This window comes from Rhinolophus hipposideros (assembly GCF_964194185.1).
Source record: "Rhinolophus hipposideros genome assembly, chromosome: 15".
Classification (NCBI taxonomy): Eukaryota; Metazoa; Chordata; class Mammalia; order Chiroptera; family Rhinolophidae; genus Rhinolophus; species Rhinolophus hipposideros.
Window position 1 is genome coordinate 30,816,254 of NC_138061.1, and position 27,506 is coordinate 30,843,759.

Consider the following 27,506-nt stretch of genomic DNA (forward strand, 5'->3'; position numbering starts at 1 on the left):
AAACTAAGAAGCATCTGTATTTCTGATCTTCTCCCAGTTGCTTCTCGTTTTTCAAGAAGACAGTCACATCTGCAATAACTTTACCTCCTTTCAATATAAGATGAAAGTCCTCAATATTATATCTGGTGCAACTGGGGCTAATATACATATAGTCAGTTGGCTGAAAAAGTAGATTAAGGTGGAGCTTCAAAAGAATCGAACATACACCCCTTTCAACATTTGAGCTTAAAATACATAAATGTACACTCATGTGCCATTCTTTTAAAGAAAGGTCAAAGCCTGTTCTCGTGAGCATTGATGCAATGATGGGAAATCCAGGGATCTTTCTTGAGTTCCAGTTTCTTTAAAGAAGAAAGAGAACTTAAGACTCTAGTGAAGCAATCCAAGCGCAGATTTTTACTGGATCTCTCCCAAAACTTAGTTATACTGCTGCTCACACCTTTTTTTGACAGTTCTTTCTAATGACTCATCTTTTTCAAACCTTTCAAAAGCATCAATTTTAGTTTTACTGGGAATTTTTCTTTTTGTCCCTCACAGTGCATCAGTTTTCATAATTTTTAATCAACTTATATAATTTTACAATGCTAAATACGACATAGACAGACTTGTGTGTAAACACACAGCTAACTTTTGGTCAATCTACCTGGGGCAGACGTAGAAGCAAGCCTTCCTTAAGTGGCAGATTCCTGGTGTGGGCCAGTGGCCGTCAGCTTTACAGAGGAAATGGAGTAGGCTAATTCACCAAATTGCTCAAGTGCAAGTCAGTCAAAAATGCTTTATTTTTAGAACCACCATGGTTAATATATACAACATATAAATATACATATATGAACATATATATGTATGTATATGAAACAGATTACTACTTTTGCTTAATTTTTAAATTAGGAGTGGATTTTAAATTTTGTCAAATGTCTTGTTAGTATCTATTAAGATGATTCTGATTTTTCTCATTTGACCTACTGATATGATCTAGTACATTAAAAAGAACTGAAATATTCTTATATTCTTAGAATAAATCTCACCTAGTCATGGTATACTGTTTTAATGGTTTCTCTTTACCAATATTTTATTTAAGTATCTATATATATCCACAAGGTTCATACGAAACTTTCTTTTTAAAATTATCTTTTCTCTGACTCAGTGTTCTTTTTCTTATTTAAAGAATTCTTTACATCAGCATAGCAAAAATGAAGATATTGCAAAAAAAAGGCTACTTCTATTTAATATAAAGATCCTGCTCTTAAAAAAATTATTTCCAAAGTTGGTTAAGCCTAAGGCTTTGGTTTTCTTAATACAACTATTAGGAAAAATCAACATTAAGTTTTCACGGGCTCACAACTCAAAGGAGGGAATCCTATTTCAAGGACATCATGGAGGTAAGAAGCAGCAAAGGAAGAAGTCAGGTGTGATTTTATGCACACGTTCCCTCTCCTCCCAGAAATTTTATAGCAAGTCCTTTTAGAAAGAACTTCAACTTGATGAATGATAGGCTTAAAACAAGTACAAATAAACTAAAAGCCAACCTCTGAATATAAGTTTTAACAGTCCACAAAATAACCACTTGAGTAGTAATGTTAAAAAAAGTATGTTTTTAAATGAACAAGGAATATTTTTAAAGAGGCTCTTGAGATATTAAAACATCTTCTAACTTAATTATACCTGCCATTTTATCACTTACCCAAAGAATATAAACTAGACTTTTTCTCTTAAAATATATATAAATTCATTAAGCTGAGTCTTTTTAAAAAAGGCTTCATCAGGTTTTGTTTGCTATTTTAATGGCTTGACTAAAAATAGTTTTGATAGACTATTGATTTCTAGCGCCATGAGAAAACAGTGTATCACACAAAGGTTTTATTTCTGTTGTGGCTGATGGACTACAAAAGTGTTGACAGAGACTGGGAGATTCTTTTCAGTCTTCACACTTGGCTTTTTTGCAGGCTGGAAGAGAATCGTCATCTCCTTCTGATGGCCGAGGTTTCTTCACTGTAGAAATAATCCCAAAAGCAGTTTTCCTAGTTTCTATAAAACAAACAAGGCAACCACAATGCTTGAAGTTAACACATGATTTAAAAAGATCGTTTAACAAGTGTCACCATGTTGCTTTGTTTTACAGCACTAGTGAATGATAAAACCATAATGAACTGCTGAGTGCTGACAACATTTACTATTATTACCTCTCCCCTCTCCCCAACATATACAAGTATCAATATATTATTAACATCTAATTCATTCCTAAGGATTACCTCAAAGGTAAAAATGCAGGACAGGTGATATCTAATGGCTTGCCCATGGTATCTTACGCAGCCAGAACCTAAGTCCTAGACCTTGGTACAGCAGGTGCTTTACGTATGGGAGAAAGATGGATGAATCCCAGCAGGAAGCACAACAGTCAATGGTATTGCTCCTACGGTGGTGTGTGTGCTCACTTCCTATCTGTTCAATGTTCCTCTGAAGAATCAGTCATATTGTACTGCCAACATCCAGAAATGCCTGGTTATGTAACAGGTGTTTAATAAATACTTGTTGAGTGAATGAAGAAAAGCAAACTCACGTTTATTGATCTCATATATTGGTGATGATGGAAAAAGAAGAATAGGATTATTAGATGTTTAGGTCAAATTGGCAGCAGAGTTCAACTTAAATTTGGCCAACTTCTGCTAAAATGTCTAACAAGGCAGGCACTGTGTTATCTATAGAGGGTACAGATATGCCTAACACAGTGCTTCTTCCTACAGCACACTGAGATAAGTGTATTGGGGCAGAAATAATAGGAATGGAGGTACCCACAAGAATTAACTCTGCCTGGGTGAATCAAGGGAGGTATCATAAAAGAGGTGACACTAGAAATAGGGAAGAAAAAAAGAGTACGGAGAAGTATTCCTTAGCAAAGGCATGGAGAAAGGGGTAAGAAGAACCTAGTACGGTTAGGGAACAATATGGCTGGTGTGAAGGAGGAATGTGAAAAAATTAGGGGGAAACAAAGTTGGAAGGGTAGCTTGTGAAGGGCCACCAAGAGATTCAAACTTTGTCCTTAGAAAATGAGAGGAACTAGGGAGAAGGGGAGAGATCCATTAGGTATGAAGGGGGTAGAGTCAAAAGAACTCAATGAACATAAGTTCAAAGAATAATTTCTTATTTCAAGTAATGAAAGTAAAGTCAATTTTAAAGAGTTAAGCATTACCCTTTCATTTGTCAGGATTAACTTAACAAGTCTACTGTATCTTTGCCAGGTATTGAAAAGCTTTTTCATTTATAAAAGGAACAAAACTGCTCTCAAGGTCATTAAAATGCCAACATAATCAGAGAGCCTCAAAATAAGTGGCAATTGCCAGTTCACCACATGGAAAATGTTGCATTTAGAGATGCTTATTTGTATCACTATGGTTCTGAGTAAAAGTCTAAAAATCAGTTGAATAAATAAAAAATATAAAAATTAAATTGTGACAACCCACACTATGTAATAAAACAAAAGGCATTAGTTTCAAACTTCTTTTAGTTCCACCTCAGAAATGTTCCATATTTTATTGTATGAACATTTACTTCTTAAGCAAAGCTGACAATTATAAACAAGACTTTTATAGTTATTAGATAAAGGAACTCTTTTAGTGTAAGTCTTTCATAAATAAATTTACTTTTCGTACTAGCAAGAAGTTACATTTGTGTAGGGCTTTAATTGACAAAGTATTTCCACATATATTCTTCACTCATTCTGCCTAGGAAAATCTACAACTAACTGTAAAAGACTTATTGATGAGTGGACTATTTTTTTTGCTCATGATGAACAAAGGCAGGTGTCCCCAATCTTGCTTCAAGGGCTGACTGAGGACATCAACCCCGTCCATCACAGGCCGAAGCCTCTGGCCTTCAATCACTTTCTTCTGTCCCTTCTCCACCACATCCTTGGACCTGCTGTTCACTAGTTTCTGGAACTCCACAAGACCCATTGAAGGCTGATTTCCTGTGGCAAGTCTACCAACGTTGAAAGCCAGGTACTAGTGTCCCAAGTCTTCTGTGTGCCAGGTATCTATTCTCGCATTGCTTTCAACAATTCCTCTCATGAGGTTTCCAGACCCTCTAAGAACCTATTAACTGTCTTCTGGTAGTGCTCCAGTGCATGGCTGTCCTTCTTAAATGTGGCACTAAGGATGACACAAGTGCCAGTGGGGGCTTCATCGGCACAGAGGGCAATAATGAGACTCTGATTCCCCTTGCCGCAGAATCCTTTCTTTCTCCTAATGTAACCTAGGGCTGAATTAGCAATCTTAGGAATGTACCACACAACTGTCTCATACTGATCCCAGTGTCAACTAAAACCAGGGTAACTATCATTTATCCTCTAGACGTGTGGGTGTCTGCAGGGACAGCAGGCATAAACGAGGGCTGTCCTGGGCACACTAGGGTGAGCTGTAATGTTACCTAAAGTCCACAAGTCTTGGAGTTTAGCTTCCATAAAAGCCTAGCTTTCTCTATATCCTATGTTGAATAGTTGAGTTTTTTGAAGTCAAATGAAGAACTTCATATTTTTCCCTCTTACATTTTTTTTAAGTTTCCCTTTCTTCTTTTAGTCTTTGGAACACAAACTGTTATCCAAAATCTTGATGATTCCTTATACTCATTTAAAATAGACAAAAATCATGGCAAAACTACCAAAATATGAATCAAGTGTTCCTCAGTTTTCATAAAATCCTGATTAATTTGGTCATTCCCAGAGCTTAAAGCTATATAATACAAAAATTTCGAACTAAATGTTTTGAAACCAAAAGCAAAATCATTTAATTCGTGGTAAGTGACTATAGTAACCAATTTGCTCAAGTAGAAATCAGATCTTTAAAATCCACACACAACAGCACAAGACATCAATAACTTAACTTGCATTTGTACACAAAATAGCATTGTCTATATGTATCAACCTATTCTGATGTGTAAAATTCCTCTAGGTGATACCAAGTAAATTACTTCTTGACCACTACAACAAGTGCTAAAAAATCCAAAGAGAATGAAGCTAAAACAGCAGTTCAAGAGTGTAAATTTAAAAAAAATAAAACCTCATTTTCACTCTCTAAGTCCAGGCATATCAAATACTTCTAATTCAATTTTTATCATCTGATGAATAAGAAATTCAATGGCTTCTAGTAATGGAATTAATGTGAAGCAGATAGACATAAATGAAATGTGAGTAAAAAAAATGTATAGTCTGCACTACTGGAACATGTAAACAAAAAATGAGAAAAGAATCACAAGCTGTAATAAATGTGAAAAAGTTACAATCTGAGTTTGTTAGTTAGGTTTTTCACATGTGTTTGCTGTTTTTGTGTTCTTAATAATGCCCCCATGAAGAGGAGGGAGGAGAAGGGAAGTAGAAGCCTACCAAAATGTAGGCAGGGACACACACGTAGAGCTTGAAAGAACACATTCAGCACTCATTTCTGTAATACAAACTATATTCATTCCACAAACTACAGAAAGTAAAGCCTGAAGTGAAGGGTAAGAAAGCACTGATGGTCAAAACAGGTCGAGGAAAGATGACCCTAACGGAACTCTGTGTGGCAGGATAATAAAAGTAGATACGGCTCAACTGTCTGATGAAAATGACTGGCTCCTCCCATGACCACTTAGTGTGTTTCCTGGGAGAACGTGCTCACCTCCGTGGAGCAGCACTGCTCGGCAGTGGGTGGACACCGCAGCTTTGGCATCACTTTCAGACAGCCCAAACAGCAAGCCCCTGGGGGATCACTAAGGATTTCAACCCAGAGTCAGCCAAGGACAGGAGACTAACACAGACATAATGACAATGCCACTTCACCTGGTCGTATAGTGAGAGATACTTTAACGCCATAGCAGTTCTTGGCCCCAAAGAAACATGCATCTGAGAAGAGGTTTGTTTACTGTAAGCTTTTATAATACAGAGCCCCTCGTGCTTATTCTCCTTTTTCTATCTCAGCCTTAATTTAGAAAAGGCTGAGAAAAGATGAAGCTCTCTATAACCTAATGTAATTTGTTTTTGATTAATTGGTAAGCTTATAGTACAAGGTTAGGAAAAATATCTTGTTAAAGTATATTATCTTACCAAATTACAAATTTCCTAAAAGAAAATTTCAGTAACTTTTTACTCAGAAAAGGATACAAGTTTGCCACGTCATATGGGCCTCTTATTTCTAAAGGCTAAAATAAAATGAACAAAAGATAGACATGAGATAAGTTATTCATAACATTTCAACTACTTCTGTTGTTGTAAGTTAATAGAACGTTTATGGATCCAAAAATAAGGACGTTCTTATAAATTTGAGTCCTTTCTTTTAAGTTTTTGAAAATATAAAAGAACCTTAAAAAGCATTCTGTAACAGTATAAATAAGAAACTATTTATATGAGCATAACTTGAAGCCCAAAAGGAATCGTAATAAATTTTACTCTTCAGCAATTACACTGAGCAAATATAGGTATAAATGAAACATGCAAAAAAGTTCATTATAATACTATTTTCATTTCTCCCCTAGAAACTTTCCAAGGTTTTATAACTTGAAAAGTGAAAGCAAAGTACTTAGTACCAGACTTACCCTTTCTGCAGCACTAGATAGAATTACATTCTACAAAATAGAAAGTGATCAATTTTTAGATAAATATAAAAAAAACTAAAGTCTGATAAATAACCAGTAATCACATTTTTACATTTAAGACATTATAAATACCAACTTCTTTTAAAGATAAAGTAAATAATTAAAGTGAAAGAATGCAAGACTTCACGTCAAACTAAAGACAGCTGAATAGGCCTTTCCAACAGAAAAGATGAATTAGTTTTTAAAACTAGTTGAAATGGTCATATAACCGTAATTGATCTCACTGATGATAATTACTATCTAGACTATTCTTTTCACAGTGAGTGAAGGGCAAATTCCTTATTGAAAGATAAAGACTTTCAACACATCTTTTCACCCCTCACATAATTCTTCCCGCAACATATGTCTTCACCTTAAAACTTGCAGAGCTCACTGAAATGGGGAAATTTATTCCTATACCTTGAGAACTTTTTGCTTTAAGGAAAACGATTCAGTTTGATAATCCAGTGTATTAATAATAATAATAAACTGCAAGATTTAAAAAACATCCTAAAATTATGGATTCATACCTTTCCTTTGCAGACCTGCATCAAATTGAGAGCATTGGAAATTGTGTACCTTCTCATTGTGGAGTCTTTGATAGCAGGGCTGTAGACAAGTTCAAAGCCCACTCCTCGTTCAATTGCCTTCACAGGAGATAAAGAAAACAAACTGTCAACGATAAACACACACTGTCCTACTCTATTTTCACTGAAGTTCCGTCTCACCCCCATTGCCCGCCTCCTGCATGTCAAAGAACAGCCTTAAACTAAGGTGGATTTACGCCCCAATGGCACCATCCACAGGAGAAGAAAACCGATCTGTGGCTCTATTTGATCAAGAGAGTTTATCTTAGCTGTGGGGAAGCTGATTTTATATAAATAGGAATCATGAAGAGGCTACAGAGAGCAAAGTCCTAGTGGGGTGGCAGAAGGGCTGTTATTCTATGAACTCTCAAAAGGAAAACAGGGATGTGCTTCCCATGCTTAGGGTCAACTGTCTGCAAAATAGTAAACCAAGTAATCTGACCCAAAAATGAAGAAACAAAGAAATGAAGAGCTGAAAAATGTTTAAAGAATGGGGGTGGAAAGGCCTCTCCAGTAAGTTGTTTATTGCGTGAATGAAGGCATACAGCCATGGCTGAGTGCTATGCCAGGTACTGTGCTAAGAGTCTTATGGATGTATGTAACCCTACAAAACATTCATAAGGCATTATGGCAGAGATTGCTAATTGTCCCTGATATCTGTTCTCCTCTTTTTTTTCACTAATAGAGCCCTGATTCTAAGCTGGATTCCCAGAAAAAAAGATGGAAGAAGACTAGGGTCTTGAGGATTTTGCCCAGCTCACTGTACAAAGTTGGCCTTTTACATGAGAAAAAAGAAACTTCTTTCTTATTTAAAGCATTCTTAATAAGCAGCCATAGGTAAGAAAACGGCCTGAAAGGGGTGGAAATGGGGTTCAAATACACCACTATACTATTCAGCTTTCCTGATGAGTGACTCAGTATCTTCCTCCATTCAAAACAGATATGCTCTAAGCTAACTCTGCATGGGAATGGTGAACAAAAGCTGACAGGGTTCCTCTCTTCTAAGAGCTTATAATTTAGAGGGGGAGACCATCAAACAATCACACAAAATTACAAAACTTTAACTGTGATAAGTGCTGTCAAAAAGAAGTTTGGGAGTGGGTGAGGAAACAATTAAGTAGCTGAATAGTAGAGGGAGGAGCATTCGCAGAGGGACGGGGGAGTATGTGGAAAGGCTCAGGGTTAGAGGGAGCACGGCAGCACACAGAGGTAGTCATAGGCTGGGGAAGAGAGAATGAGGGGGAGCCCTGTGGAGAGAGTGGAGGCTATAGAGATGGGAAAGGCAACTGTGCAGGCCTTCAGAACTGTTGACAGGATTACCCTTCCAACAGCAATGAGACGCACCTAAGGATTTCAGCATGAAGGTGATAAGCAGACTCACAATGGCAGTCTCGTGGTTACAGTGGTCTTTTGAATGAACAAAGGAAGATATACATGCACAGACCAGGTGGTATGATCCAAGCCTCTGACTGACAAATGAGTTTCTATTACCCAGGGGACGAGTTGGGACAGGTCCAGCTGTGACGGCTGGAGGTCTACTCCTGAGTGTGTAGTGTACAGGGAATGGAAAAACCAGTCTTCTTCCAGAACTGGCAGCCCAACTTGATTTAATTCCTTCTACTTTCCCTTTGTAAACACAGATTTCCTTTCTTCTATCCCCCAATCTTCCCTTGCTTTACTATCTTGAGGTTTCCAGATTTCGTTTTGGATTTCCCTACATATCTGGTATTAGTTTAGTTAGAATTTACATGCTATTCTCCACACTATAACCTTCCCCTCTGCCCTTTTCTGATGATGATGTGTATTACATTTTTTGTGCCATAGTTAAATGTACACACCTCATTCTCCCTGCCTAGCTCACACACTTCTTGAGAGTTGGTATCATCATACTTTTTTATAACACACAACTGCCTTTTATACAAAAGTGTTTATATCCTGAGTGAATAAACAGTACCTTAGGGAAAAAAGGTCATATGATAATACTGTTCACTATGGATTATCCATCATGTAAGAAACCAGGATGAACTGGGCAAACTAAAATTCATAGACAAACTGAAACATCTCCTTTAGCTCTATCTGCAACTATCCCCTTAGCTACTTCTCTTACCCAAACTACTAATTAGCCAAAGAGGCTGACATACTTCTTTTTCTCATACTTTTAGTTGCTAAACTACAAGACTGTAGGATGGAGAAGAGGGGAAATAAAAGATGTGAATGACACACAAAACTAGGTAACTAAGTCCCAAAGTATTCTTAATTGAATCTAAAATTTTAGCCCTCTTCAAATGGGGAACAGATCAAAATAAACTCCCTTTTTTGGGGCGAAACAGGGAGAAAAAAAAGGGACATTATCAGCTTATTTTTTTTAAAAAAAGTAATTTTGATCTTAGTACATTAATCAAGTCCTCTTTAAAACTGCTTTAAAAAAACCTCTGAGGCAGAAAAATTAAAGAAATTAAAAATATGCTACTGAAGGTTGTGAACATTTCTTTCATAACATCTTATTTAAAATTTTTAGATAGATAAAATACAGACTCATTACCTGGACTCCTGCTTCTAAGACCATTTTAATGTAAATTACTTTAAGCTAATCAAATGATTGTTCTTAACAGCCTTTTCATAAAGAATGACAGTGCCTGCCTGATTGGCTTTTATTCTCTTTTCTGACCCAAGGTTCTGGAATAGGCAGATGATTTCTTTACTAATGAGAAGTAACAGTCATACCAATGCACAAACTAAGGGCAGGTATGTGATACTTGAATCAAAAGATATTGGTAGTAAATTCCAAGAACTAAGGAAAGCTTGAGAGAAAGAAAATAGGGAGTTGATTACTGGGACAATATACAAATTCCCTGTTAATTTCATAAAAAATTAGCTCTTTACTGAATTCAAAGGATGACACTCTTGGTGTATCATTATTTAAGATAGGTAATTTGTCCCATGAGTCACAAATCAAGTAACAGAAGAAAGCAATAAAAAGTCTCACTTGTATCTCTACTCGCACCTGCCACATCCCCATCTCCCATAATTACTTTTATTAGTATCTTGTGTCTTCTTCCAGAGTTTCTTCATACAAATATAAGCAGATATGAATATATACATCATATTACTTTTTCTCTTTTTCACCCAAAAGGTAGTCTGCTACATTTCTTGACGGACTTGAAGGGTTTTCCATATCAACTCATAACTTCTGCGTTGTTTTATTCCTGCACTCTATTCCACTGCAGAGGTATGGCATGTATTTAACCAAGCCTCTACTGACAGACTTTGGATTGTTTCAATATACCTGTAGAATAAACACTAAAGTGGGACTGCTAAGTATTGTGGGTTGAATTGTCTCTGCATAAAAGGTATGTTGAAGTCCTAACCCTCAGTACCTCAGAATGTGACATTTGACAATAGAGTCTTTATAGATGAGTTAAGATGATGTCATACTGGAATAGGGTGGGCCCTTAATCCGATATGACTGGTGCCCTCATAAAATAACAGCCACATGAAGACACGAAGACAGTGGTAACACACTGTGAAGATAAAAGCAGAGACTGGAGTGATACAGCTGCAAGCCAGTGACCACGAACAACTGCCAGCAAACCACCAAAGGCGAGAAAGAGGCGGATTCCCCTACAGGTTTCAGAGGGCCCAGGACCCTGCTAACCTCTTGATTTCAGACTTCTAGCCTCCAGAACTCTCAGACAATAAATGTATGTTTAAGTAAGCCACCCAGTTTATGGTACTGCATTATGGCAGCCTCAGGAAACGCATGCACTGAGTCAGAGGGTAAAGCATTTGTAACTTTCATAGTTGTTGCCCAATTACCATTCCCCCAGAGATGTTCCAATTTACACTGTTCCAATCAGTATATGAGAATGCCTGCTTTCCCACAGCATTACAGCAGTGCATCATCAAATGTCTGGGTTTGTGCCAATCAGATAGGTGCTTTTAATGTGAATTTATCTTCCAAAGAATTTAAGCATCTTTTCATATGCTTAAGGGTCATTTGCATTTCCTTTCCTGTGAAATATCTTTTTCATATTCTTAATCCACTTTTTTGGATTGTTCATCTTTTTTTTTTTTTAATTTGTCAATCTCTAGGCGGTCTTTATCTATTAAGGAGATTAGCTTTTTGTCTATGATATGAGCGAAAATATTTCCACCAGTCTGTCATTAGTCTATTAACTTTGTTTCTGGTGGGGTTTTTTGTTTTGTTTTGTTTTTTAACCACACAGAAATTTTTGATGTTGGCAAGTTTGCTGGCACTGGTTCAATAAAGTACTTAACACATTTAAGTTCCCAATACGTATGTGTGATGAAAAATAAAAATAAAGCTTGTAGAGCATTCGTATCTAATCAAGTATACGTGGCATGATTCCTGGAACAATCGCACTGCTTCAGACACTACTTAGTGGCTATCTATCAGTGGGGACTAAGTGGACCATGAAGATAGAAATGGATTAGGATTAAAGGAAGTGCTGAGGGGAAAACATCAGAGAGTGAAAAACATACCATCACTGAAAATAACTCAACAAAGTTGAAGCCATTGCTGAATGGCGATAGCATTGAAAAAAACCAAAGGGAAAGTAAAATATGTGCTGCTTAAAAAATATTATTTTCAAAATCTGAATTTATAAAGATTACATTTTAAAATATCAAATTATTCTGTGCTTAATGAAGAGCTCTTCTGTAAAGTAATTTTAAATAGCATTTCCCAGTGGGAGATGACAGCAGATTAGTATCAAAGCTTGAGTACAAATCCCAAGTCAACCCTCTGAAAGAGAAATGTATCCGTGGGATTCACAAACTACCTGAGTCTCAATTCCATTACCTGCATACTGGGGAGAACTCACCCTAAAGCTTCTGGGCTGAAGCAGGTGTGAATGTGCTAAATTACAAATGATAAATAACTAGAAGTCATTTGATTATTTAAGAAAAGGAGTTAAATTCAATTTTTCAGAAACTCAGCTAACACATGATTAAGTTGTGAGTCCCATATAAGTCACTTAGACTCCAGAAGAGGTTTGTAGGAGACTCTAGAAAGGAATTACATAATTGAAATTATGGTGCCCCAATTATATGGAAATAACAAAAGGGATAAGAGTTGCAACTTATACAAACGGAGTGCTTTCCTATGATTAGCTCCTGGGTGCTCCTTCATAATCCCAACCATCTAGACTGATAATTCTCACATGGCTTCTAGCTTCTAGGTAAACGACTAATGAATCCCCTATTCTAATGCTACTGCTTCTTACCACAACAAAGGAGTACAAACGTTAAGGGAAACCAAAGGGAAAGTAAAGATTGTTTCTTCATGTGCCCAATGAAGTGATCCTTATAAAGCCAATTTACCAACTTTTCATGGCCAAAGACAAGTTTATCCTTCAGGGCAAAGGAACAGGCAAGGACCAAGACTTAAGAATGAACTGTAAACCACATTCACTCTATGTTCTGTGCTCTCACAGTGAATATACTTCCATACATTAATGAAAACATACAGCTCCATATCCAGATTAGATATTATCAGAAACAATACATATGTACCCATACAACTATTATTTACCCTGAACAAGCAGCTGGATACCTTTTATTATATGTTTCCAGATTCAGAGCTTAAATGAGAACTAGGTGAATAAATTGGATGCTTCTGCTTCCTGACCAATTCATACTGCAGACTTACTTCTACATTAGATGAAGACTAAAAATAATCCTGTACAGCTTTTCCCTTCACTCCACCATCTAGTTTTTATTAAATAACATATGTAAAATGTTCGCACCAGATTTTTTAAAAAGCAGACAGTGTTAAATATTGCATATCCCTCTCACTTGTCAAATTGTTACTTTTCAGAATTCTTAAATTGAAAAATGTGGGAATTAAGCCAAAAATATCCATCAAACAGCAGCAGCTTTCCTGAACTTAATAGATGGAATTGGGGGGGAACTCGGGGAGTGGGGAGGTCCTAGTGCTGCTGTCTCCAGTGCCATCTTCCTCCTCATGCCACCCCAATGCCCTACTCCCCTCAGTGTGTATATTTCCTGCTAATGCTAACAACCAGCTAATGACAACCAGCTAATAACAACAAGCAGGATTTGGCCAGGTTCCCCAAGCTGCACTTTGATATGCTAAGTTAGACCTACACTCATTCGACTGAGACATTTCAGGGAGGATCCATTATAGGCAAGATATTGAGCTAATTAAAAAAGGACCATGACACAGTTGGTGCTCTCTAGAAGTTCACAGTCTGGGTTGAACAGTAGGGCACATTCAAGAGAAACCATGAAAGCCCTCACCAGAACAGCTCCTGGGAAGCTCACCAGTGCCTTGGGACGTGAGGACTTACTTGCACTGCCATCCCTTCCATGGACAGCACCACATGCTACTGTCTCCTCCCAGCCAAGGGCACAATATCGTATGTGGGCTTACGCACGCAAATCTCTAGAAAATAGCCTTCCTGGACCATTACGGTGAAGAGAAAGGTAAAAAAGTTGTAAGTTTAATAGCAATTCAGAGTCGTTGCACTGCTTATCTCCAGAGGGTGCCATTTACACAGAAACTGGATTGACAGTATGAGGTTGGCCAAAAGCCTTGGCAAACTTCTAGTTAGTCACTGCTACCTCTGGAGAGGAACAGTATATGAAGCCAACAAGCGTGTCATAGCCTTGGGGACTGTATTAGTTTGTGCCTTTTATCACAGGTAGCTGGGGCACACTGGAGAGCTCAGGTCACTGGCAATCCACCACACAGCTCAGTTGCTTATCCTTACTCATCTTCATTGTACCACATTTGATAAGTGAGCTGTTAAACAACATAAATCTCCAACTCTAAAATGTGATGATTTGGGGTTTTGGTTTTTTTTGGTGTTTACTTATTTATTTATAAATACTGGCAAGAAGGTGGGGAAATGATTTGAGCTTAAGCAATACTGTTACATGTTCAGTAGTGCTCTCAATATTTATCAGAAAAGAGCTGTTTTATAGTTTTCCCTTTAAAAATGTAACTTTAGAATTTTGGAGACTTTTCAAGTACCATTTTAGCAGCATATTTTTAGGAGTAGAACATAAGCCAACTAAAATTTTTCCAAACTGGATTCAATTTTTCCACACCATATAGATCAATTTTCTCCTCATTGTCTCCCCCTATTGTTGGCATCAAGCCAATTCCTTAGGAGCAGAGACAGGAAAACAGAAATTGAGGAGGTTGTGATTCCACAAAGACAAAAGAACATGGGAGTTATCTACCTTGAAAAAAATATATACATTTTTAATTTCCCAATTCTGAAAGGATGGGGTACCTAATCTGGACTGTTTATTAAGCTCTTTTCCTCTTTGCATAGTAGCTTCTGAGGATGGGAGCCTGAGCTTTGGACGCCACTCTTCGAAAACAGCACCCTAGACCTTCCTAGGATCTGGCTGCGAATGAATATAGTTGACAGCTGGGCTGACCTTATCGCTACTGATGTGAAATAATACCTCCTTTATGATGGAATAAGACTTACAAGAAGGTGTGACAGATGGAGGTTGAAGGGTAGGAGAAACAAGAGACACTGTAGAAACGCGAGAAAAACTATAGCAGAGGGAGAAACAAAAAAATTCCCTGAATGCATGAACACTCTCTTAGGTTATGATAAAAGTTTACCTGGGCTTTTGTGTGAACCAGCATGTTTCAATGCAGATTTTAATTTTGCATGGACCATGCCTATTATGCTTTCCCTGTCCTGCTTCTTCCTGTACCCTCCCCCACCAAGCTCACTGGTGCCTCAGAACCCCCATTTTTTTCACTTCCCCTTCTTTCTTGACTGCTCTGTCCTCTTAATGTCCAATGTTTGGGCTGTAAGTGTCCACCATTGTTATCTACACTTTCAAGAAATACCCTACATAAATTTTGGTTTCTAAGGCCTTTCAAAGACATCCTCATAATTTACTGAGTATTTAGTATTTTAAGCTTTCTTTCCCCCTTTGGTTAGCTTACAAAAAATAAAATCTTTTTTAAATTGCTTTCTATTTTATTACCTAGCCTTTTTTTTTTCCCTCTAAGAACACTGGTTTTCTTCTGCCACTTGTCCAACTTGATAATCTAAGTCTCTACAGATTCAAGTATAGAATGGAAAGTGTAACACTTACCACATTAATAGGGGGTCTTTTGAAGTAAAATGGTAGTTTCTCCGTTACAGTTATGCAGACTAAATCCACATCTAAATGTGTACAAGCAACCTGTCAAGAAAAAACAACAACAGGTAAAGCCAAAAGGAAAAAAATTGGCACAAGTTAAGAATGGGAATCAAGTCAAACCCAATACAGAGAAATATAAATAGATATTGTTCATTCCAAAGGTGTTATGATGGTTCTGTGTTGAAATACATCTGACCCTTTACAAAGTCAGTAGTTAGCCATTTCTTCACATTTGTTTTGAATGGTTAAAAACTACATGAAGCAGAGTGATATGTACATAGACCCTCTCAGAGGACAGGGTCTGCTATGTAAGAATGGGTTGCTAAGACAGACTCAGTTTGTGACAGTTTAGACTATCCTACAAAGGGGAAACAGACTGTCAATTTCTTGAAATTCAAGGAAAAAAAATAAGCCAAAAAGCATGTATGCATGTTCCACTTTTTCCCACAATTAATTTTTGTGCTAGGAGTTGTCCCAGGCCTGTGGCTCCGATCAGTCTATTGAGTGGCTGAGGAAACATTAACACGACAATACCCATGGCATTTTGTTCAAATGCTAATAGAAACAGTTTATATAAATGGTCAAAGCAGAGCTGTTGCAAATCAAATGATACTGAGTGAATCTTTCATCTTTTAATTTCCCTTTCCTTTGTTCTAATTTTTGCTATCACTTGTTGATCAATACCCTGCATTTACTTCCCAAAGAGATTTGAAACTGCTTACAAAAAACGCATACAAGATAAAACAAACAGATAAAGAAATCAGGCTAAAAGGAAAACCAGGGAAGGAAAATAAATTTGGGGAAAGGTTACTAGCATGAGAGTACAGGCCAAAAGACACTGTTAGAAGATGCATCGCTGGCTCTGATTTTTGCCATTCTGTGATAAAAAAACATTTTGTACTGCTTTAGACTAGATTAAAAATAAGACATACTGACGATGATGATATATACAGAATTGATGAACAAATTCAAACTGCCAGGTGGCTGGCTATGCTGACAAAGCAACATCAGTGGCACAGACCAAAGAAAAGGATGGAGTAAGGAAAAGGGGTCAAAGAGGGGGTCACTCCCACCCAAACCCCAGAGCTTTAGGAAGCAAGCAGTGATCACGGTTGGGTCGGCCTGGCTCTAAGACAGTCTTAGTAACTTAGTAAGCCTGGGAAGTAATGCTGTTTTGGCAAAAACACTTGGCTCATCAAGAATCTGCCCCATCCCAACTGCTGCAGCTGTCCAACTCATAAAAGCTTCCTTGAAAATTTGATAAGAATGGATGAAGAAAAGCTCTGAATAGTAGGTAATGCAAGTTCAGCTTCTGTTCACCATCTTTTAACTATCAGAATGGCAAAGATCAAGAAGTTCAGGAATATACTGCTGACACAAGAATGAATAAACAGGTACTCACAGGGTCTTTAAATCAGTAGTCTTAAAAAGTACTTTAGCGACAGGTATCAAAATTTTAAATGCACACACCTGCCACTTCACCTGTAGGAAGGTATCCTATAGACTCTAGAAACATATTGTATAGGTATGCACTGTAGAAATGCTCAAGGATATTAGTACGATAGTCACTACAACACCGATCACAGAAGACTAGATGCAATTAAACATCTGTCAATTTTAATTAAGTAAAGGTCCCTTTATACTATATAATACGCTGACTCCTAAAAGGGAATGAGGTACGTCTCTAACATTATGGAACCATCTCCAAGATATACTGCTAGGTGAAAAAGCATGGTGGTACATAATAAGGAAGGAGGCAGGGAGGGAGAGGGGAATGAAGGAAGGAAGGACTAGGTAAATAATATTTCTGAAAAGACACATAAGAACTGTTAGCAGTGGTTGCCTCAAGAGAAAGGTGGGAGGAACGTGTACTTTTCAGTGCATACTCATTTGTACTGTCTGCGGTGATTATCATGAACATAAATGATTTTTCATTAAAAAAAACCTGATTCATTTTTTTAGAAGCCTGCTAAGCATTCTTCCCCAGACTAAAGGTAAATCAGGTCCCTTTTTACTTATGCACTGATCCCTTTTTCCCTCTCGTATATAACAGTAGCTAATTAAAAAATATCCCTTGTGTTGGTTTAAGGACATACTTTAGAATAAACTTTCAGTAACAAAGGACAACTGCTTCGCTCCCTCTGACACCTCAAACTTAAAATGTCTCACACTGAATTCTTTGTTATTTAGTTTCCTATTAATTCAAATATTCAATTGATACATTTAGATAACTATAAAATAAGAGCTAATGTTCACATTATAATGAAACACCTTCTAAAGCATTTTAAAAGATTAAATTATGTTCAAATAATATTTATGGTTAAGTATCTTATTTTAGTGGTTTTGGCAGGCTGTATATAAATTCATATCACTTGTTCTTAACCTTTTTCATTTTTTGGCCAAGGTCCCCTATGGGGAGTTAAGGAAAATGTATTCTCAGAAATGCACACATATGCATTTATTTTCGATTTTACAAAACAAGGGGAACCAGAGGGTAGGAGTTCATACTCCCCAAATCCACTTCATGGATGTCAAGCTAATACATCTTGGTATTTCATGATAAATATTATACAAGGGAGAGTCAGACTCACCCTGGGAAAAGAGAGATGCCCATAAACAGTGCCTTTCAACCTAAAGTGTGTAAAAAAAGTTCCCCCGAAGAATCTATTAAAAATGGAGACTACCAGGCCCTACTCGCAGTGATAAATTCAGAAGCAGGGCCTAATCATCTGCACTTTAACAAATATCCCCAGGAATTCTGAAGCTGGAGGGCCAGAAGCACTGCCTTGAATGATACCCTGTTTTCTCAAGGTGTTGGGAACATACTCTACAGTAGTACTCTTACAAGGTAGTAGGCATGGATTTTGGAAGTGGGAAGAAAACAAAACTTCTATTTCCATTTATTTTTTTAATTCTTAAAATTTGTATTTTTTTTTGGTGTGTATTATTTTGTAAAGCACTGGCATAATGAAACATACAAATAATTTATAAGCAAATAAACATACATATATACTAGGGATGCAGGCTCAATATATTTTTGAATAGACAGGGTGTACAAAGTGGTTTGGAGGTAACTGAGCTAAATAACCTCAATTACCCCACCCAGTTGCTTTAAATCTTTAGTAGGAATAACTAATTCAGAAGCTCCTAAAGCTTCCATGTAACTCTCTTTCTGCATATCCCACCACCATCCCAAGAAGCCCTGCCCAATGGACTCCCCTCACAATCTTTCATCTTTGCCTTATTCCCTGAGGTAGCTCTGCAGAGGAAGGGTTTATCTACGAGACATCTTCCAGATACTCCTAGTGGAAAACAGTGTTATTTTCCATGGAAACGCTATTTAAGGTGGTTAGATTTTATATTACTAATTATTAACATATGTGCATGTGTATGCTTTTTATGACTCATCTTAGAGGCCTTAGTTTTAGAACATCATATCTACAGGGATACCTGTTAAAATAATCAACTTTCAGGCCAAACAAAACCAATCACAGAATGCAACTTCTTGAACAAGAAACTACTTGCATTTGACTTGATTCCAGGTCATGATACACTTAACAAAAAGCTTTATTTAAATTGATTTTCTATAAAAATAGAAGAGCACTAACTTTAACTGAGTCTTAAAGAATTGGTAAGATTTGGACAGATGAGACAAGTTGTTCCAATTTTAAAAACTGTTTTCATGTAACTTTTTGAGTATATCTGTATAACCAATTCTAAACAAATACTTCATACATTATTTATAGCTTCCTCCTATCTCCCAGAATACTTGACTGTTCCACTCACCATCATCAAGCATGTGCTCATGCTTTTACATTCATTTTTTTTGAACAGTCTGAGAAAAACAAGTAATAAGATAAACAACAAGGATGAAACTACTGTCTGAAATTATAATGTATTCTAAAACCTACTACACACTACCTGAGATTTAGAGCAAATCACATAGCCTGAGTCTCAGTTTTCTCTTCTACAAAATGGGATAGCAACAAATATATGTCCCGATTGTCCCTCAGGATTGTATTAAAGATAAAAGATACGTAGAAGTCTTTGGAAGGTTATATGAATGTATGTCTTCCAGCCATGTTACTTTTTAAGGGTTCTGTTTGTTTCTCTGATCACCAGGAAATGGCTATGGAAATAAGTTGTAAGCTCTTCTAAATCAATTTTGGAAAAATGCAGTACAACAAAAAATGAGTATGTTACAAACATTTAGTGTACAACATAGCTGAATTGTTATTCAATAACAAAACTGTTACTGCTTAACAAATGTGGAAATGCCCAAGGTCTTCCTTACACTGTATACCATGGTTCCATTACTGAATCAGAAATCTCCTGTGGAACTTGAAACAAACAGACTCAATCACAAACCTACTGGATCAGAATTTCCAGTGGTGAGGGTTGAACACCCCGATTTTAAAAAGTTCACAGGGGTCTCTCATGACCAAGAACCACTCGCTTCGATTCACCCCTTTTTCTGAAACGAAAGTGAAAATTACTATAATTGAACATTTTATGAGAAGGGTTACTCATAGATAGGTTGTGCTGTTTCCCTGCAATAATATAAACAATTAAGAATTGATAGTGTGTCTTGAAAACTAATTTACCACAGATCAGCTTCCTTAGTCAACAGCTCCATCTGCTGGACAAACTTAGGCAAAACCTTCCTATAATTTTCGAATAGACTGCTTAAAAATGAACTACGCTGTAAAACGGAAACATCAAAGATCAGTACTTTTTTTTTCACCTAAAATATCCGTTTAGTGGATGTACTTTATGCAGATGAATACTTTTTTGAACCTAGGTAAAGACAACATTCAGAACTTTCTAAAAGTACCTATACCTTATTTTACAACGTAAAACATACTCCTGAAAACTGTATTACAGTTGTTTTTCCTTTTCTGTAATCATTTAAGATGCCCAGTGTGTTCTGTCTCAAGTTGACAAAAATAAGCACACCCCTGTTAAATAACCTCCCTCTTGAAAAATCACAGAAATGGCAATTTTAAACATACAGAAAGAATTAAATTTATAAAGGCTCTAAGATCAGGAAGGGGTATAGTATCAGCAGACGGTTGACTGTGGAGAATTTCTAGAAGACGGACAGGGGACATGATCATGCTGGCACATGGGCCGCACCTCAGAGCATGCAGAGGAGAAAGATGAAACAGAGGTCGAAGATTTTATGCCACCACAGAACCTTGTATCTTTCTTCCCTACCAGGCAGCAGCAAATAGTAAGAAAGGCAGATACAGAAATGATTTTAGGACCAGAAAGAGATGGACCAATATTTACTAACAGAAGTCTCCAATGAATGGATGAGTGAAGTAGAGATAAAGAAACAGAAGAAAACTTGATGGGCTTTTCCAATCTGAGCCCATAAAATGTTTAGCATAATGAATAAATCAAAAAAAGAAAACAACACATGCCACCCCTGTGAAATCCCAGAAAAATTCTAAATGTTTCAAAATAGGGCAAAACAGAGGCATAATAATCAGATTTCCTTTATAAAAAATAATAGACACTATTTTCTTTTTCTTATTATTTTACTTACATGAAAAAGTTTTTCTGTCTTCGGAAAAACAGCAACAATATCATACAGCCGGACCCTCGAAGAAGTTGCTCTCTAGTAATATGAAAAAAAAATGTTATCACATAGTAATAAAAACAATACACCTGGGATTCTGTCTCCTGGTGTGGCTGCATTTCTAATACGCCATTTTTGCTTTGCTTTGTATGTTGGCAGAAAAGACCTTCTAAGCACCTGAGAATTTAGATGCCAGCATCCATCCCATCAAATCTTCCTTCCTTCCCACGTTGTTACACTTTAACTGTATACCAAACACTGCATTTGAGATACAAAAATCAAATTCGATAGCCCTTGCTTTTACAAGCTGGTGGAGGAGCCTGCCAGACATTTACTGAGTACCTGCTGTGTGCAAGACACTGGGGGTACAAAATCATTTAAGGCATATATGTCTGCCCTTCATGGAATTCACCACTTTGTTGTAAAACAACAAATACACATGGCTAATTGTGTGACGCAACTGGTTTCACAATGACAATACTTTTAAATACAAATTAAACTGCTAGATGTGCAGGTAAACATCTGAGAGTCCAAGGACAGAAAGAAAGAAACATATCGGTTAAAGATAAAGAGTTACTGTTTAAAAAAGATAATTTCAAATGTATATTGTATGTGTTATATATGTGAAAAGACAGGAAAAAAAAATATTCAAATGTACAATCTCTGAATGATGGGATATGTGGTATTTCTTCTTTGCTTGTTGGCACCTTCTAAATTTTTACAACCTCTTATTTTGTAAAAAGAAAAGGCACAATAAAACTTAGAGAAGCAAAGAGTAGGGTTTAAGAGAGGCAGCAGGCGCTGCGCTTAAGCAGGTAAGAGGACTTGCTGGGCAGACCTGTGCTGAGACAGGGCAGGCTCCAGGATTCTCTGCCCTCTGCCTGTCCACTCCTACTTGGGAAGGGGAGCAAAAGGGGCCACCGGGATGTTCATAACTAGAGTAAATAGAAATCTGCAACCTACCAAAAGTCAGTTTCATTTATGTCTACCTGGGCCTAGAGAACCAGAATGCTGTCTTAGCAGCAGTGTAAAATACCAAAATTGGCTTTCCACAATTTCTTGAGCAATGCTAATTATTACAAAGGAGGCTAGCTTTTCCTTAATAACTCCTGTTCTCTGATAGAGCAGTCCATTCTAGCTAAAGATCAAATAACTCACTTTCTCAGGTATTTCACCTTCTCTCTCCCCTTCCAGATCCTTCTTATCATTGGCAGGCCTAGTTAAGTCTCTCCTGTCTAACAAAATCTTTACAGCAGGTTCTCATCCACCAACCTCCTTATGGCTTCTGTTCCCCTGTAGTCAACTTTCTCAAGCAAAGTCAGCAGCACACACACTGTCTGCATTTTCTCACATCCCTATCATTTCCATAAAAATGGTTTTCGCTATGGTAACCAGTGGCTTCCCTGTCAATAGATCCAACAGAAGTTTTTTAGCTTGCTCCCGCTTTACTACTTATATAGGCACACTGATGCTGTTGACCCTTCCTCACTTTTCCCTTCTCACTTTGCTCATTTTCCTCCTACTTCTAAGACAATCCCCCCTCAGCCTCAATCCTAACTCATTCTCATCGACTCTACCATTAAGTGCTGCAGTTTCTCAGGACACTGTCCTAGACCTCTTCCCACATCACTCTTGGACCAGGGAGTCTCATTATTCCCTAGATTTCAATTACTCTCTATAGAGCAACTGCTTCCTAGTCAGTATCTTTAACTGGGATCACTCTTCTGAGGGCCACACCTTTCTTTCCAACTGCCATTTGATAGGCTCCATTGGAATTTCATAATAACCCATCACGTCCCAAACACAATACCCTCAAATCTGCTTCTCTTTGTATGTCCCATCTCAGGAAATGGTACCATGATCTACCTACCTGGCCACTCGGGCCATGCTGGGGAGTCATGGTCCCATATCCAATCAGCCATCAAATCCTGTCAATTCTCCCACCTGGTTGCCTCTCAGATCCCCTCCTTAATCCCCTCTGATCCAGTTTCCACAATGCAAACTATCCTTAGTTAAGATCTTCAAGGGTTTTCAACTGCTTGCTCAGACCAACTTCCCTAACCTTATCCCAGGTTAGCCACTAGGCTCAGCCTTATTGGTGGGATTTCATTTCCCAGAACACACTACGTTTTCCTCGGCTTCTGGACCTCTGTCTAGTCCATCCTGTCTGAGGGAACAGTTTCCCCCACTCAGCACCTATATAACACTTACTGGCCCCCCTTACACATTCCCAGAGCATCCTTTATTAACTACCTCCACCTTTTTAAAACATTCCTCATTTTTTAAAAGAACTGTCTGTATTATTCACGGCAATATTCCCAGCACCCACCTTACGTCTGCTTCATGTGAGTTCAATGAATAATAGTTGCCAAAGGATTCTTTAATTGTGGTATCCCTATACGTGTGTCATGAGTAGAAGAGACTCTCTGTTATACTATGTGAATTCTGAGGACAGGGAGAGCAGGCAGGTGTCACTCACTGAGGGATAGGGATGTAAGAGCAAGGTGAGCTGAAAATGATACTGTTCAACGTTAACCAATATAACTAAATAAAGGCCCAAAAGAGAGAAGATAATAAACTTACCAAAACATTGCAGTGAGATGGATCAGAAACAATAATTGTCAGTCTAGTTAAAATTTTTATTGGTCTTGATTTCCCCTATAATCAAAACATGTAATCAAAAAAACCACAAAATACAAACAATTGATTTTCTTCTTTATCAGTGGAAGTGTTCACTTAAAAGTATGCAACAAGGGATAGTAAATATCAGTACAACCTAGTCTTTATTCTCAGGGAATCTGTAATACAGGTAGAGAAAAAAACATGTATGCATATGAAAGTATATAACAACGAGGTAATCTGAAGGTTGCAGGACTTCAGTAAAGATCACCAAAGAAGTACAGAATCGATAGTAAGAGGATGTTTCATGGAAGAGCTGAGTCTTGATGGAAAGGTAAGACTGGTAGACGGGGGTAGGGGCGTGCAGATCAGAGAATCACACATGTAACTGGGCTTGTTTGCATCCAATGAATAAGTAGTAGGCTTCTTAAACAATAAAACACCTACCTGTACAATGGGCAAAGTTTTAAAGAGTTCAGAAACAGCTACTGGTTTTTCAATTTCCTACAACAAACAATAAACAGTCACTCTAGATTGCACACGTTAATGGGATAAAGCATAACGGAAAACTTATAAGGGGTTTGCAGAAAAGATAATTAAAAAAAAAGAAAAAGAAAAAAAGCCAATTTCTGGTATTCAGAGGCACTAAATTAGTTTTTTTTTTTTTTTTTTTTTTTAAGAAAGTTGAAGAGCAGGGAAGCAGCTGTAAGTACCAAAAAATAGGAGGGATGAAAAATAATTTTTAGACTGAGATAATCTGTCAGGTACAGCTGGTGGCCTAAAGAGATATATACATATTTATTAGTATGTTTATGAGGAAAATCAATTAGTTAAGGAGTTCAAGACAGTTTAAAAAAGGGATTAAATATTATTGTAATTACAATTCAGTCAATAACAATGCACTTTTTAACTTACTGAAAGTGACTTAATTAACATTAAATAACTTTAAGAATCCTCACATCATGCACAAAAAAACTGTCATTTATACAGTATTTCACAAAAAACTAACATTTGTACAAATATGCACCAGCTCGACATTATGTAAAATAAGAACAGTGCACAGAAAGTGCACTTAAAAAGAAATGCAAAGAAATATGCTCATCTGTAGTTTCCATATTACCAATATAAACATAAATAATTATAAAAACTAGTTACTAATTTCAGAAATTGTACTTTACCTGTTTCTTTTCCTTAAATTCAACAATGTGATTGACGGCAACAACTGAATAACCAACTGAAAAGAAAAATTGAACATTCTTGTTAAATACGACAACCTCTCTTTCCTATACACATAGGCCCATCCCAATTCTGGATGTCAAGACTAGGAGGAAGTTTGCAGAGTGACATGGGTATGGACTCTGTTGTCAGACTGCCTGCTTTCAAGTCTAAGCATTACCACTTAGAAGTTTCAGGTTCTTCATGTGTCAAAATGGTGATAATAACAGAACTTATCAGATGCCTGTTATGAGAATTAAATGAGATAATACACTTGGGTGTTTTAGAACAGTGCCTGGCACAAAGTTTTAAGGCTTTGTTTGACTTCTGTGACGTAGTATTAGCATGATACTAAACATCCTTCACTTGTGTCTCCTTCCCAACCACCATTCTCTTTCAAGTTCCTTTTTTCATTTTCGTCCCATCAACTTTATACCTTTTCACTGTCACCTTTATTCTCACTTATTTCTTTTGCTTTTTACCCTCCCGACTTTCTTCAGAGGCCCTTCTCCTAAGGAGAAATGGAGTAATGACTCCCTGACAGCACTGTCCACTTCCCTTTTGGAGCTACTCACCATCAAGATTGGGAACTCTTTGAGGCCAAGGTCTTGCTTTATTAGCCTCAACACAGATCACCGTTTTGTACACCTTGACTACCAAAAATGTCAAAATCATGACTCCGATCTTTAAGTTATTTAAACAATGGGGGTGACAGGATACTAAAACATAATGTATATTAATGCCAAAACAGTGGTTCTCCCTCTCATCAGTTTGTCCAACTTCCTTCTTTTCTTCCTCACTCAAATATTTATTGAGTATTCATTACTTATCAGGCCCTGTGCTACATGTTGAGCATACAGAAAAACCAGAAGATAAATTTGCCTGTACAGTACTTTGGGCTTCATCTTTCACTCACTCAGTCAAATCAACCAACCCACACCTGACCCCCCGCCACCACCATTCTTCTTTACCATACTCCCAAGTCTTCTCTAAGCTTTTTTGTTATACACACTTGTATATAACACACTTGTATATAACTTACATATAACTCCCCCTTCTGGCCACTAAACGATGTCTCTACTGTCCTTCAGAAATATCAACTAGATTCAATTTCTCCACCAACTTTTCCTAGACTACTCATCTGGCATCTTAAGAGTACTTCCCCAATCAACCTCTGGTGAATTTTTTATTTATATAGCATATTTCTAAAGCTTATCATTGGTTTCTTATATCATATCATAAACCAAGAACCAGGGCTCTGTCTTCATTATTCTTTGAAAATTTCCACTCACCAAACAGCAGTCCTTTACCTTTGACTTATAAGTTGGAGTGACTTTCTGTCATGTCATGACTTTCATTTAATTTTTAAAGAAACAGACTAGGTAACAACGTATATACACCTTAATGTATCTTCTTCCACCACATTTTACATCGGGGCAATTTTCTAAACAAAATATTATAACTTTTGTGTATTCTGTAAAAGGTATTCAGTTTATTAATTTATTCCATAAGCATTAACCGAATAACTACCATGCGACAGGGTTGCTGAGTGACTGCTGAGCACAGGAAATAAATAAAAGAATAAATGGAAAGACATGGCCCCTCTCTAAAGAAAATCATGATGCAGGCAGCAAGGGGATGGCATCGGGAAAAGCTTCATTGAGGAAGTAATACAAGAGAAATTAAATTACAAAATTGTTTTTTAAAGGAACCATCAAAGAGTAGTAGGGCTAAACTACCCAGATCATCCTGTCTACCCTCCTCCTTTCTATTGTCTTCTACTTAGAGAGACAATGCTAATTCGTGGCTGCAATGGAAAGAGCCGGTCAATTCCCTCGGAACACTTAACAAAGGGGACAAGAAGAAATGGCGTAATCCACTTTGCCAAGGAGTGGCTTTACCTCGCACCATCTATGAAGCGTATCATTACCAGCTCTCACAGAGCTGAGAACTGAGGAATGGATCTTACTGCAAAAGCTTCTTTATGTTTAAACTTTTCTATCTCCAAATCGAAGGAAACAACAGTCACAATTAATTCCCGTAATTACAACAGGCTCTTCTCTCTCAAGGATCCACTTACATTGGATGCAAGTGTGAGGACCATTCTAGCACTTCGGCCATGCCGCTGCCTTCGCCCCATCCCAGCACGGTCTCCCCTACCTACCCTCCCTCTAAATATTATTCCAGCACTCGCACTCCCACGTCCCTCCCCCTTCTCTAAGCCCACACAGTACTCCCAGCCTGCATCAGCTTCCCGCATTTGCTCCGACACTGTCGTGAGAGGCAGAGAAGGGTGACATTAAAAGCACTGGGTGAGAGACGGCACTTGGAAGCCCTGGCTTCTGCCATCCATCAGCGGAGGGGACTTTTGCAAATCCCCCCACCTTCTCAGGGAGGGCTCCAATTTCCTCAATTTGCAGGAAAGAAGGAGCTAGATTCGGCAACAGCTCTCCAGTGCCTTTGAGTTTCCAGCGCTCGGTATCCGAGCCACAACGCGGTGGGCATCCGTTTCCAGGGACGTCCCAGAGACACGAACGAGGACCGGCCTGGCCTCCCGAACGTAGCCCGACGGTCTGGAGGGCAACAAAGCTGGGCAGGCACCACGACCCGCGAAACCGGGGCAACTCACGGTGAGCGGCGTTCTCCACGAGCCCACGCAGCGCCTTCAAGTCCGAACCCGCTCTCAGGTCTAAATCTACAAATACCGCCATGCTTCAGTCACATGACCGCTCGCACGTCCG

The 27,506-nt window shown here is 37.8% G+C and overlaps 1 protein-coding gene across 1 annotated transcript; it reads right to left on the reverse strand.

Moving 5' to 3' along the window:
* Positions 1 to 755: 755 nt before the first annotated feature.
* On the reverse strand, positions 756 to 27,506 carry RPP30 (ribonuclease P/MRP subunit p30). Its single transcript, XM_081074860.1, has 11 exons — positions 27,395 to 27,506; positions 24,729 to 24,784; positions 23,998 to 24,054; positions 23,515 to 23,589; positions 20,899 to 20,970; positions 15,300 to 15,389; positions 7,131 to 7,247; positions 6,562 to 6,591; positions 6,131 to 6,168; positions 5,649 to 5,728; positions 756 to 2,025 (listed from the first exon to the last, which is right to left on the reverse strand). Exons 1-11 carry the CDS (start codon positions 27,474 to 27,476, stop codon positions 1,916 to 1,918), a joined length of 807 nt encoding a protein of 268 aa, XP_080930986.1. The 5' UTR covers positions 27,477 to 27,506; the 3' UTR covers positions 756 to 1,915.

What these genes read in the sequence shown, in the direction of transcription:
- RPP30 (XM_081074860.1), bottom strand. Translation starts at nt 27,476, where the DNA reads ATGGCGGTATTTGTAGATTTAGACCTGAGAGCGGGTTCGGACTTGAAG. An exon ending in TATCTAGTGCTGCAGAAAGG is followed by an intron (nt 6,169 to 6,561) that starts GTAAGTCTGGTA and finishes ATTTTATTTTAG; the next exon opens with CCTTTAGAAATAAGAGGCCC. An exon ending in CCATATGACGTGGCAAACTT is followed by an intron (nt 5,729 to 6,130) that starts GTATCCTTTTCT and finishes GTGATCCCCCAG; the next exon opens with GGGCTTGCTGTTTGGGCTGT.